This window comes from Silene latifolia, chromosome 3, assembly GCF_048544455.1.
Source record: "Silene latifolia isolate original U9 population chromosome 3, ASM4854445v1, whole genome shotgun sequence".
In the NCBI taxonomy this organism is placed as follows: domain Eukaryota; kingdom Viridiplantae; phylum Streptophyta; class Magnoliopsida; order Caryophyllales; family Caryophyllaceae; genus Silene; species Silene latifolia.
Genome location: NC_133528.1, coordinates 133521239 through 133535517, shown reverse-complemented (window position 1 = coordinate 133535517; position 14279 = coordinate 133521239). Strand labels below are relative to the sequence as shown.

The following is a 14279-nucleotide window of genomic DNA, read 5'->3' as shown; positions in this document are numbered from 1 at the left end:
ACAAAGAAACATCCCCTTTGAACCTTCCGCAACTTCAATGCCTAAGAAGTATTTTAATTTTCCAAGGTCTTTTATTCCAAAACTTTGGTCCAAAAACTTCTTTAGACGAGTACTAGCTATGGCATTATTACTCACAATTATCATATCGTCTACATAAACTAATATGCCAAGAAAAATTCCATCTTTATTGTAAGTGAAGAGTGAGTAATCAGCCAATGATTGGTGGAAGCCATACCTTGTCAACGATGTGGTCAATTTTTCGAACCAATTTCGCGAAGCTTGCTTCAAGCCATACAAACTTTTTTCGCAACTGACAGACCTTATTCGAGCCACTGTCATCAAATCCCGGCGGCATTCTCATGTAAACTTCTTCATTTAAATCCCCGCAGAGAAAAGCATTGTTCACATCTAATTGTGCTATACTCCAATTTTTTGCTAATGCCACTGCAAGTAAACACCTTACACTTGCCATTTTTGCCACCGGAGCGAAAGTCTCGTGATAATCGACTCCTTCAATTTGGGTATACCCTTGAGCAACTAACCGTGCCTTGTAACGTTCAATGGTTCCGTCCGCATTGTACTTGACCTTATAGACCCATCGACATCCGATAGGCCGTTTTCCTTTTGGCAATTCAACAACATTCCACGTACCATTGCTCTCAAGTGCTTGATACTCTTTCAACATGGCTTCTCTCCATTCGGGTATACTAGCAGCTTCACTATATTTTTGTGGCTCAACCACTGCATCAATCTTGCTCAAGAAACAATTGTGATTTTTCGAAAAACAATTATAAGTGACATAATTACTCAAAGGATAACGAGTACCTCTCTGTTTGGATGAAGCTTGCGACGAGGGGACCGTCTTTGGGGGGTCTATTATCCGTGTCGACTTGCACAAGTAATCCTTCTTCCATGCCGGCTCAAATTTTTCGCGAGCTCCTCTTCCCATAGGTACAGAAGTAGCGGTATTGTCCGCATTCTCAGTGATGGTTTCACCATCTGACTGTTCCTGTTCAATATCAGGCAGTCCACTAGTTTCTGTTTCATGCTGAATTTCGTTTGGATCAAATTCATATTCGTCTGAAAAGGTTACATCATCATTTGGAAAGGCTGCATGTTCCTGTTTTTCGTGACAAACAGGCTCTCTATTTGTGTGCTCATCACGGATGTCACTAAACGGAAATACATGCTCATAAAATATCACATCTCTTGAATCGAAAACAGCCACTGTTTTAAGATCGTATACCCTCCATCTCTTTTTGGTAGATGGATATCCGATAAAAATACATCGTTTCCCTCGCTCACTAAATTTGTCTTTCGGTCTCTCCTTGTTATGAACATAGAACAAACTACCAAATACTCGAATTGAGTCAAGTATGGGTCGCTCTCCGTATAAAACTTTATATGGAGTTTGGCCGTGTAACACATGCGTGGGGGTTCGATTTATCAAATACGCAGCGGTAACAATGCATTCTCCCCAAAAATCAAGAGGTAAATTACCTTGAAAACGGAGTGCCCTAGCTTTTTCTAAAATGTGGCGATGTTTTCGCTCTACCCTACCATTTTGTTGTGGGGTGTCTACATTGCTAGTTTGAAAAAGCATTCCGTTTTCATTGTAGTATTGTTTCAATGGACCCGAAAGAAATTCCGACCCATTGTCACTTTGAACAATTTTGACTTGTTTTCCAAATTGGGTTTTCACCATATTGCAGAAATTAATTAGTAATTGATTTACCTCACTTTTCTCACGCATAAGATAGACCCAAACTGCCCTGCTCTTATCATCCACAATGGTAAGGAAAAATTGTGCCCCACTTAAGCTTTTCACACTATATTTCCCCCAAATATCACAGTGTATAAGACCAAATAAAAAATCATTCCGTTTCTTATTCAACTTAAAACTTGACCGTGTTTGCTTGGCACGGCAACATGAATCACAAACGTCTTTAGAATTCCAACATAAATTCAAACCAATTAAACTAGAGAAAAGGGGTAACACACTACTAGAAGGATGTCCAAGTCTTTTGTGCCAAAGTTTTGCATCTCCACTTGCCTCGACTTTGGCTGCAGATTCCTTTCCTTGTCCTCTTAAATAATAGACCCCGTCTTTATGCTCCCCCCGTCCAATCTTCATCCTCGTAGAGAGGTCCTGTATAACACAATGATCGGAGTAAAAAGTCACTAAACAATTGTTTTCACGAATTAATTGTTGAACCGAAATTAAATCACATTGTAACGTGGGAACATAAAGAACGTCTTTCAAAACAAAATTAGAATTTATGGTCACTGTCCCGTGCTCACACGCAGTTATGTGGGAACCATTTGGCAGCCCCACTGTCGAGGTTGCTTTTTTTTTCTATATTTTCAAGCAAATCTCGCCTTCCAGTCATATGATGCGAACATCCTGTGTCAAGGAGCCAACTTTCACAATTAATTTTCGTACCTTTGTCTTCCGAGCTACTTTCACCTTTGTTGGCAATCATGGCTCTAAACTGAAGGTCATCCTCTGCTATTAATCCCAGGCCTGTCGCATCTCCTCCGCTAACACCTGCTGTATTTGCACGTTTATAGTGTCCTCTGCCTCCACGGCCGCGTCCCCGACGTCCACGACCTCTTCCTCGACCTTGATTTTGATTTTCGGGTATATTCCAGCAATATTCCTCGGTATGCCAAGGTTTTTGACAATAGGTGCAATAGAAAATTTCCTTGTCATCTTTCTTCTCTGTATTGCTTCGACCCTTTGGTGCACCATCTGAGACCTTCGCTGCCATGGCCGCGGCTCCCTCAATGGCGTCATCCTTTTCCGCTGTGGCAGCCCTATGGCTTTCTTCGCGAAGAACCAGTGAATAAGCTCTCGTCAGGGATGTGATCTCATCATCCATTAATAAATGGGAACGAATGTTCCCATAAAGACTATTATCGAGGCCCATAAAAAACTGGTGCACCTTCTCATCTTCTTTTTCTTTGCGAATTCCTTCTGCTGCTCCACAGGTACATGGATGTACCTTGCTATAATTTGCTAACTCGTCCCAAATCATCTTCATTTTGGTATAATAATCTGTGACGGATTGGTCTTTCTTTTGTTTGCAATCAGCCAACTCCGCTTTCAATTGATGGACCCGTGGAGCATTGCACTGTCGCCATGCCACCGCTTCTAGCGTTTCTTCTTGGCTTTTGGACAAGACTGGCCTTTTCACATGGCCCTCGACAAAGGATAATTTATTCTTTGCATCGAGAGCGGTTTTGACCGCATCGGCCCAAAGGTCATAATTCATGCCATTAAATTTCTTTGAAACAAGTGAGAGATTTGTGTTCTCACTAGGATGCAAACATAAAGGTGAGCAAGGAGAAATTTGATCTGGTTTGCTTCCATCAGGTTTTGTCATGATGAATGATGGATAAATAAATTTGTTAAATTTGTTGAATATTTTGAAAATTAATGAACCTGCTCTGGTGCCATAAAGAAATTGAGAACAGGGAAGATGATGAATGATTATGTTGTTATTCGATAAATCAACGTAATACATGACTCCTTCATATATACAACCTACACAATATAATCTCCTAAATAAAAGGTAACAAAATAACTAATTATAGGTAATACAATAATACAGCTAATTACAGAATATATTTCTCATAATCATCGTCTCAGAATATTGCATAATATTGACCATATCTCATTACTATGAACATTTATGTGTTGATGATGATGACGATATGTATGATAACTATAACAAAATGAAGCCATGAACGAATTGAAAACCAAGGAAATATTGTCATTGTGAATCGGAACATGTGGTTTTCTTTTAAATTTGCAATCCATTTAAAAATTTGACGTGGATTGTAGTATTTAGACCCTATTTTTTTCGGCTGAAAACTAACTAAACTGAATTTGATGGAGCTGAACTAGATCTGACAAACGGGTCAATTGGGTCGGCTCAGTTTGGATCGGGTCACTTCAGGTTTGTCGCATTTTTGGGTTAGTTCAGGTCGGGTCGTGTCAATTCAGATTACTGGTCTGTTTTGGGTTTGTTGACCGGATCTGTTTCGGGACAAGCGAGTCATTTATTTCGGGTCGGGTCCTGTTCGGGTCAATGATTAATGGGAAAAAAGTCATTTCAAGTCTTTTTGGGTCAAGTACAATTATGTTTTGTCGGCTCATTTTCGGGTTGGGTGATTTCGGATCGGGTCAAGAAAGCTCGAGTCATTTTTGACCAGGTTAATTCGGGTTTCAGGTCTCACTCGAGTGCATAAATTTGAGTCAATTTCGGGTCTTGGTCCAGCCTTTTCGGGTCGGGTCAATCTGGCCAGGCTGATTTTGCAAGGTCTAAGCTGGACTTAACTAGGGATGTCATTGGGGCGGGGCGGTGGTGGATATAGGCTCCCCCGTACCCGTGCCCACCAAGAAAAACTCGTACCCATCCCCGCCCCACCACCCGTGGCGGATACAAATTTCCAAAACCATCCCCGCCCCAACGGGTAAAAATATAAAATCGTACCCGCCCCGCCTACCTATTAACCCGTTACACCATAATTTTATTTGATAAATTTTTTCATAAAAGTTGGTTTAAACACTAGTAATTTCCATTTTAATGAATTTATCTTTATAATTTTAATTTTTCACCAAATAAATTAGTAAAAAACTTTATAAAATAGCTATTGTTATCATTATATCTTAATTATAACTAAATAAGATTTATAAAATTATCATAACCTACTCATTTTTTTAATGATTGGCGGGTATGCGGGTATTAATAGGTGGGTAAGATGCGAAATCCATCCCCGGCCCATGACCCATGGCGGGTACAATTTTCGTACCCGCACCTGCCCCACCACCCGCCAAAGCTCTACCCATCCCCGCCCCAACTGGGGCGGGTGCGGGGCGGTATTCACTTATACCCGCTCCGTTGACATTCCTAGACTTAACTGAATTGAATGGACCGGAAGTGAACTGAACAGAAGCATGGGTTAATTTGGCCGTATTTTCTTGAACTCAATTTTAACTTATTTCAGTTAAGTTCAGCTCTATTTAGTTGAGTTTATTTCAGCTTCATTCAATTTATTTCAGTTTTGTTCATTTCAACTTATCTCTTCACAAATTAACTCTTACTTCTGTTCAGCCTATTAAGTTAAGTTCGGCTCTTTTTAGCCGAAAAGAATATGACCTTTCTGAAAAGATAAATTGAACTAAAATGAATAGAGCTAAACTAAACTGACATGAGCTGAAATTATGCTCAAAAGATATGGCCTTAGTACCACGTGGATATATAACAAATATCTTGTTTCTTATATACATAAGTGGTATGATATTTGACCCATCTTATGATTATAACGGATAGTAACGTCTTAAATGAGAATTTTTACATTTTGTTATTAAGGTGATTAGTATGCTCCTTATAAAATTGTTTGATTGAATATTATGGCAGCCTCACATTGCCGGATTTGAAATCATTTTTATAAGATGTTTGTACATTCAAACTAAATTTTATCTGTAGCTAGAGTTTAATTTTTTTTATTCATATTATTTATATATACCCGTACAATTTTGCACGAGTTCTAAGCTAGTATACTATATAATATGAGAAAATATGGTTAAGATAATGCCTAGGAGATTCAAAAGTCAAATAGAAATATATAGTGAAATGAGATGGTAATAGATTTTGGTTTTACGCCGACTTTATGTCCTCATTAAATCATTTGCGTTACAATCATGTATGCAGGGTGTAAGAACTACATGTTCTTATCATTGCGCATTTTTCGTGAATTCTGTGTGCCATATTTGGGGAAATCAAGATTGGAATACGGGTGATTTGTCTAAAAATAATTGGTATGTGTTCAATTTTTCAATAGCAATTTATTTATTAAAGATGTTATTAATAAGAGAAGGATTTCCAAGAATAATTCTCTAAGTATGATAATTATGAGTTCATATTTCAATTTATCATCATATATTCTTGCAAATCCTTCCCTTATTAGTAAGGGGTACACGTTAATAAAACTCGTGTATAAATAGAGAAAAAAAATATAAATATTGATTTTTTTTCATAAATAGAGCTGAAAACGAAAGTAATTCTGAAAATAACACTATCTTCAAACTATTTACATAAAATGAGTTCACAACATCATTTATTTATGTTTTGGCAGGTTAAGTAATCAGTCGCTACTTTACACAACGACGGGTTCACATAATATCTTTTTAAGATTCCAAACTAGTTGTTATTTAAGATAAGCGGCTTGTTCGAAAACCATACTAATCAATGTCTCATACATCGACTAACTTAAACAATTAGCTGAATGTTATGTGCTAGGACTTTTTTTTCGACAATAGTAAACCGATGTATTAAAAATGAAATATTAACGTTACAAGTACAAACAAATATAGTAGGTTAGCCAGTAGCGAGACTTACTGACCAATTACGATGTAAACGAAGTAAAAGGAGAATTTCACGTAAGGAATTTCGCGCAACAATTGGGACTGGCGCTTGCATTGAGAAGCCAAAACTAAAGATAGTTTTCTTGAGGTCACCCAGAAGGTGATTGATGCAGAGGGGTCCGAGCGTGGCCGCAACATAAGCTGGAGTAAAGCATGAGAATAAGCGGTAAAAGCAGATGTTGCACGGATATAGAAACGCTCAGTGAGTCCTGAGATGGAATCTGAGAATGAAGCTGTGTAACAGCTCTTGAAAGAGCTCCTGCAGATGAAAAGGTAGTAAGAAAGAGACGCCAAGGGTAGCGTGCAATGGTTACCTGCCATTGTAGGCGTTGCTGTGGGTGAGGAATTATCGTTCCGTAAAGTAGGTAAGCTTAAATGTAACCCTCGCATAGAGTCAGCAAACTGAAGAATCCGTGCAGGATCAACAATCCTATGCTCAAACACAATCGAGTTCCGAGTGAGCCAGATCGAGCGCAGGACACAAAAGAAATAAACAAGGGAGTTAGACCCAGATGAAGAAATCTGATGAAGGTAGGATATATGATCAGCTAGCCAGCGGAGGAAAGAAAATTCTGGGTTGGCAAGGGATTGTATACCAAGCACAGAACAGTGCCAGACATGGTGAATAACATCGCAAGATCGGAATACATGGTCATGAGTTTCAGGACAACACCGACAAAAAACACAGGTAGTATCAAGCTGAAAGCCACGGTGAGCAAGGGTCGTCATAGTCGAAGGATATTATGTGTAAGCCTCTAGATAAAGAGGGCAAATTTGTTTGAAAAAGGAAACCGGCATATAATCCTCCAAGGAAGAGACCGGAGCAATTGTACAGGAAGCGAGGCTTGAGATAAGTGGTACGCATACCCAGACCGGACATTGTAACTTCCATCTTCAGTATATTTCCAGTAAAGGAAGACATCCGAAGCAAGAACAGGTGGTTCCATGGCTAGAATATCTTTAGCAGTAGATTGCGCAAAAAGATTAAAAATTATCCGCGGATTCCAGGAACCATTATCAAGTACCAACTCAGAGATAGTTGGAACTGAAGGAGGGTGAGGCCGCCTCCAAACCGGTGGTTGACCCTGCACCCAAGGACTACAGAAAAGGTCAAATGAAGTGATGTTACCAACTTTCCATACCAAAGCAGGGGCGCAAGAAGTAATAGCACGACAAACACCAAACATAAGAAGGTTGAGTAACTTTGGACTTCAGCCCAGGAATAGGAAGATCCTTTCGATACTTTGGGGTAAGATATTTCGCAAGTAGTCCAGTAGGTTTATGATGAAGGCGCCAAAAATTTTTCATGAGAGTTACTTTCCCAAGAATCGTCACCGATTTAATACCCAGCCCGCCGTTGTCCCTTGGAGCGTGCAGTTGCTGTTGAGACAGCCAGTAAATGGATCGTCGTGTTGTATCTTTGCTCCATCAGAAATCAGCAATTAAGGAATCAAGCTTGCGAGAAATAGCAAGAGGCAGAGGGACAACAGCAAGAATATGAGCCATCGAACCAAGCAGAATAGAATTGATGATTACCAATTTGCTAGATTGAGATAGATGCAGAGAGGACCAAGAGGAAATACAGGTTGTTATCTTATCAATAAGCCCGTGAAAAGTAGTCGTCTTTTGTTTAGGGAGATCCACCGGAACACCTAAATAGGTACCAAAGGAATAAGAGTCCTTCATTCAAAGAATATAAGTCATATGGGCTGAATTTTATGAAGGACTTGTCAAGATTAATCATCTGACCAAAAGTAGCCTCAAAACTTTGAAAAATATCCCGGAGAACCTCGAAAGATGAAGGAGCTGCCTTGCAGCAAATGAAAGCATCATGTGCATAAAAAAGATGCGGACGGGGGGCATACCGAAAGATCTTGAGCATGTGCCAGGACTTATGTCCATACACCAACACAACTTGCACAAAGTGACAGATCTATCAACACATTAGACCAATACAAACCAATGCCAATTCAACACATAGAAACGTAAATAGGACAGCAAGATTCGTTCACAACTGTTATATATGTGTCCTGTGACACTTTGAGTCGCATTAAGATATGTGGGAGTTTGATTAAAGATGGAAGTTTGATTTGTTTTAGGAAAACTCAGTTTAGGAAATTGTATAGGTTTTATATTAGTCTTATTTCTTAATCTTAATAGGTCTTTTAATTTATTTTAATGTGGAATAACTATATTAGGACACTAGGGGATATTTGGTTACCCATGGAAAAACATGGGGAGTGGAATTTCCCACGAATTAGAAAAAAGTGGAGTTGTTTGGTTGCCACTTTTTTTGTAAAAATGGGGGAAGTTGTACTTTACAGGGAATTGACTTCCTACAAAAATGTAGAAAGTTGCTTATCAACAAGCCCATTGGTAAGTTGAAGTTTCTGTGGAAGTAAGTTCCCACATTGACAAACACACAATTTTGGGAAATTCCCATGAATTGTATGAGGGAGTTTATTTCACATGATATTGTATTTCACGTGATCTTGCAATTTCCGCATCAACCAAACGACCCTACGTATATATATTAGCCTTTAAGGTAAGAGAAAAAGATATTTTGGAACCTGTAATTCTCCCTGCATAGTGAAACTTTTCGCTAGCCCAATGGACGTAGCTGTCATATCGATAGTGAACTAAGTAAATTCTTGTGTTCTTTTTTTTTGCTATTATTTTTTCATTGTCTCAACAGTTTCCACCACAACAATTGATATCAGAGCCCAAGGTCGAGTAGGACTAAATGACAAAGTTATTTTCAGTCGTTTGCCTTAATCAAAGTAAACCTATACTATTACTAACAAGATAGCTAGCGGTAAGTCAGGGTCGAATCCACAGGGAGGCGGTGATTATCTAGTTTGTTGATGTTTAATGTCTTAAGGTAACCAATTGTGGGGGTTTGATTGAGTTTGTTTTCTAACAACTAATAGCAATTTAAATAAAGATGATAAATAATAATATTAAAGAGTCTAGGGACTCGGGTTCACTAGGTAGTCACCAAAGGGTAGGATTTAATTTATTGATTGAGCAATTTATAATGTTGAAAGTTATATGATTGGTCGATTCTAATGTCTTTTTAGATCTAACTTAACATGCAATCGCTATAATTAAGTCGGTCTAATTCAATTATCGTGGCCTATACTAGTCTTAACTCTGTCGGTGATAATCCTAGTTTATGCAAGACTAATTAATCAATTCTGATCAGTAATTAACTAATTAGAAGCAATACGATAATTAAACAACAATCAAGAGCAATTTAACAATCAATTCATAATAACCCCTTTTCTAACCACCTAGATCCCCTTTCACCCTAGATTAAGAATTTAGCTACTCATAATAGAAATAATAACAATAATAATATGAATGAAAGACATAATTGAAGACGATAAATAAAAACAAAGAAATAATAGCATGAATTGAATTAATAATTAACGAGAAAAGATTAAGAACAATACCGTAAATAGCTAGATCCGGAAATAAGAACAATAATTAAACTAAACTAAGTATTTGAGAGAGTTTTCTAAGGTAGCTATGCAAAACCTACGGAAAATAAAGCATAAAATAATCTAGAGTACGAGTTTTGGTATTTAGAGTAGTCATAACTGACTTAAGGAAATTTGCGGAATATTACGGAAATTAGTGGTTCCTCGATCGAGCCTAGGTGCACTCGATTGAGGCACCAATTCTCAGATACCTCAACTCTCGACATTGCGAATTTAATTATTTATGGACATTACTCGATCGAGCCCAAGGTGTACTCGATCGAGTATGGAGGTTCCTCGATCGAGCCTCACTGTACTCGATCGAGGCATCAATTTTCTGCTTTGGGCACTGAACTTCAAACGACCGTCATTTTTTCGTTACTTGTCAGAAACAAGCGATTTTTGCGGTGTTGGAAAGTTAAGAGGATAAGCTTTAACCCCCAATTGGAATCACTAAAAAAACAGTTCTAAAATTCGAGATATGGCTCTTCAAAGTAGGCACTAGTAGTTTGAAGCTCTTTTCTTCGTGTTTTCTTCTTAACTTCTATTCCTTCATTCTTATGGATTCTCGTGCCATGCTTCGTGTATCCCTTCATGCCCACTATGCGATGCCAATTTCATTCCTTTGCTCCTCAAATGCATCATTCCTGCATTAAACATCAAAAACGGAAGTATCGTCATTTTAACATAAAAAGTATGTAAATGATATAAACTAGCACGAAAACCGTATCAAAAGTAATTAAGGGGAGGCATAAATATGCATATAATTATGACTCATCAAACTCCCCCAAGCCATCTCTTTGCTTGTCCTCAAGCAAAGCAACACACATACAAAAGCCAATCATACAAATGGCAAATAAACAACTCAAAGCTAATGTTGATGCACATACAAATCCCAAGCTATCCATATCTTGTAACAAAGCAATGATCAAATGTGTACCAATAAAACAAATTCAAAGGTATGGGAAATAGAAAACGTAGCTCAAGTCCCAAGTCACCATACTATAGACAAATGCCAAATACCTTTCGATCTTGCAAAACAAATTAGTCGGATTCTCGCGGATTTCACTCATGCACTCATAGGTATATAGGGTGAGTTATATGTGAAGATAGAAAGAAGTAGAAACACTTACTTAACTTATGAAATATGCATGCAATCTAATGTGATAGAGATTTCCCCAACTAATATGCAATCACCATATGTAGACAAAAGTACATGTATCAAGGGCAATAAAGGTGGCAAATGGGTTATAGGAATAGAAATGGTTTGTGCCAAAGCACGTTATGGATATGTGGAGCTAAGACGGTAGTTGCAGCGCTAACCAAAACAAAAACCAAATCTTTGATAATAAATGAACCCAACTTAGAGAAATGATCTCAACTTTACAACATATGAGAGCTAATAAATTACTCTCCAATTATGCATTAGACTCTAACAACCATACTTTTGATCCTTGACAAAACTAAATGAAGCAATATCTTTTCTTTTCTTTTCTCTTTTCCTATTTTTCTATTTTTTCTGTCTCTTTTTTTTTCCATTTCTTTTTCTTTTTCTTTCGCTTCATATTTTTCTTTTCTAACACAAGGATACAACACAATTGCTAAATAATGATCTTGCTATACCCACATGACAAATAAGTCCCAACCCAACCATAATAACAAAATAAACATGATAAACAAACAACTGCGACTGTCCCGAAAAGGTAAGCAAATTCTTGGATTGTAGCTCATAGGATGTAATTTAAGATTGGCTACAAGGGTTCAAACGGGATAACAAAAGGTAATGTAAGGCTTATTTGAACTATAAGAACCGCCTATCCACGTGTACTTAGTCAAATGAAAGCAATAAAAGTATCAAGAAATCAATGTCATATTTATGCAGTTTGATATTACACATTCCACAAGGAGAAACCACATTCAAGCCTAATTGACAAATGAGACCAGTTTATTGATGATCCTGGCCTAGGAAGCTCTATAGACCTCAGAATTTAAGTAGTTTACCAACATAATTGTATCAAATCTAATCAATATAAGGCATGTCAATATGGTTAAGACTTGAATTATGAGCTTTGTTTTCATGGCTAACGAGTCAAAACAATGTACATGGACAACTATATGGGATTCAAATGCAAAAATAATGCAATTTAACATCATAGTTATCTAATTCACCAAGACTCGACCTAAAACAAAGGAAAAACATATTTTTGTGTTTTGAAATTTTTTAATTTTTATGGATTTTTATATAAATGCACACAACAATAAATAAAGCACAAAACATAAATAAACTCCTCCCCCAAACCTAAATGTCACAGTGTCCTCATATTGACGCCTACAGCATAGCAATCACACACAAATTCAGCAACCTAGCTAAAGGACACAACTAACAAAAGGAATGGAAAAGAAATAGATAATACAATTAAAGAAGGTACAAGGGAAGAGAATACCGGGTAAGAGCTTATGATTCCCCCAAACCAGCTGCAAAAATAGGGGAAAAAATCATCAACTGCGCAATTCCACATCAAGTCAGCTACGAAATAAACCCAAAAACGTGGTTACTCGATCGAGCCTCTTCTTACTCGATCGAGGAACCATCTGGACAAGCAACTTCCTGCATTTAAAATAAATGCGCACATAAATCATAATCAATACAAGTTAAAGCTCGTAACAGTAAATCAAAAAGTAGCGCATGTGCTACACACAGGCATAAGTAGCACCAATAAATAGTCCGAGCAAAGAATAAAAACAATGAAAAATATCCTGGGTCATCAAACTCAAAGTCTAATATAAAATATGAGCAATGTTTATCATTCTTCGGGCCCGCCTCTTGAGGAAGGAGGTAAGGCACTTCGTCCGTCATAGAAGCTGTATCAAAAACTCTAACTGGCTCCTTTATGAAAATTTCAGCTTCCAAAGCATCCAATTCAACTTCTATGTCAACATTCTCATCACAGTTGTAAACCATCTCAGGAGGAGGATCATCTCCATAAATCATCTTCTCTATCTCATCCACTTCCTTGCTCTATAGATATGATGCAATAGTAGGGACGTCAGGTGAATTCTTATCAAAACATAAAGCAAGACAATCATCAAAAGTAGGATCAAGAGCATTAATCATATGACAAGAAGCTTTTAAATCAGGAGGACGTTTTAAAGCATTATCAAGAACAAATCTAATAGTGTCATCCCCAACTCTTAGTGTCAGATTACCATCCCTAACATCTATGAGTGCCCCTACAGTGTGAAGGAATGGTCTGCCAAGAATGATGGGTACTTGAGAGTCCCCAGCCATATCCATAACAATAAAGTCAACTGGAATGAAATACTTCCCTACTCTAACGGGCACATCCTCTAAGACACCCATAGGTTTCTTTAAAGATCTGTCGGCCATTTTTAAGGTCATATTAGTGATACGGAGTTAACCCATATTTAACTTTTTACATATTGAATACGGCATGATACTAACACTAGCCCCTAAATCACAAAGGGCTATATCAATAACTATACTATCAATATGACAAGGAATAGAAAAACTCCCTGGATCCTTAAGCTTTGGTGGTGAGTTAGCTTATAATGCGGCCGCACACTCCTGAGTAAATTCTACTGTCTCCACTTTATCAAAAGACCGCTTCTTTGATAAGATTTCTCTTAAAAATTTAGCATACGCCGGCACTTGAGTTACCAATTCAGTAAATGGCAATGTCACTTGAAGATTCTTTACTACCTCCATGAACCTTCCAAACTGTGTGTCCAGCTTAGACTTTTGTTGACGATGTGGAAAAGGTAGTGCAATAGTAATCGGCTCGGCTTACTTCGCTTTCGAATCAACTTTTGAAACACCGTCATCGACCAGGGAGGTTCCTCGATCGAGCCCTGATGACACTCGAGCGAGTACTAAAATTCCTCGATCGAGCCTGATGCTACTCGATCGAGGAACTTTGGCAGATTCGCTGATTTGATTTTTCTCGCTTTTATTCTCAGCTCGTGTTTCAACTTCGTCAACTTCTTTTTCATCATCACTTAGCACCAAATTTCTCAATCCCTTAGGATGCATGTAGGAAACCTCATCTTCATTAGTGGGCATGTTCGGACCCTTATAAGTAGTACCGCTCCTCAAAGAAACAGCATTTACATGCTCATTAGCTTGTTTACCTTGAGGAGGAAGACCGGACTGTTTTGAAGGATTTTGAGCCGCCATTTGAGCAACTTGAGTATCCAACATCTTATTATGAGCCATACGTTCGGAGATTTGAGCCGTTTGCTTTTGTTGCATCATCAAAATTTGTTGCAATAGAGCTTTTAACTCCGACACCTCATTACTTGGAGCTTGAGGAGGAGGTTGAAATTGTTGAAAACCTCTTTGATTT

At 38.0% G+C, this 14279-nt stretch overlaps 1 protein-coding gene across 1 annotated transcript in view; it reads left to right on the top strand.

Moving 5' to 3' along the window:
• LOC141648085 (acyl-CoA C20 Delta5-desaturase-like) overlaps positions 1-14279 on the top strand; it is a 78940-nt gene that overhangs the window by 47404 nt on the left and 17257 nt on the right. Inside the window, exon 4 of the mRNA XM_074456543.1 lies at positions 5721-5827. Within this exon, the coding sequence (XP_074312644.1) occupies positions 5721-5827 (107 nt within the window). The remainder of the gene's footprint in view (positions 1-5720; positions 5828-14279) is intronic.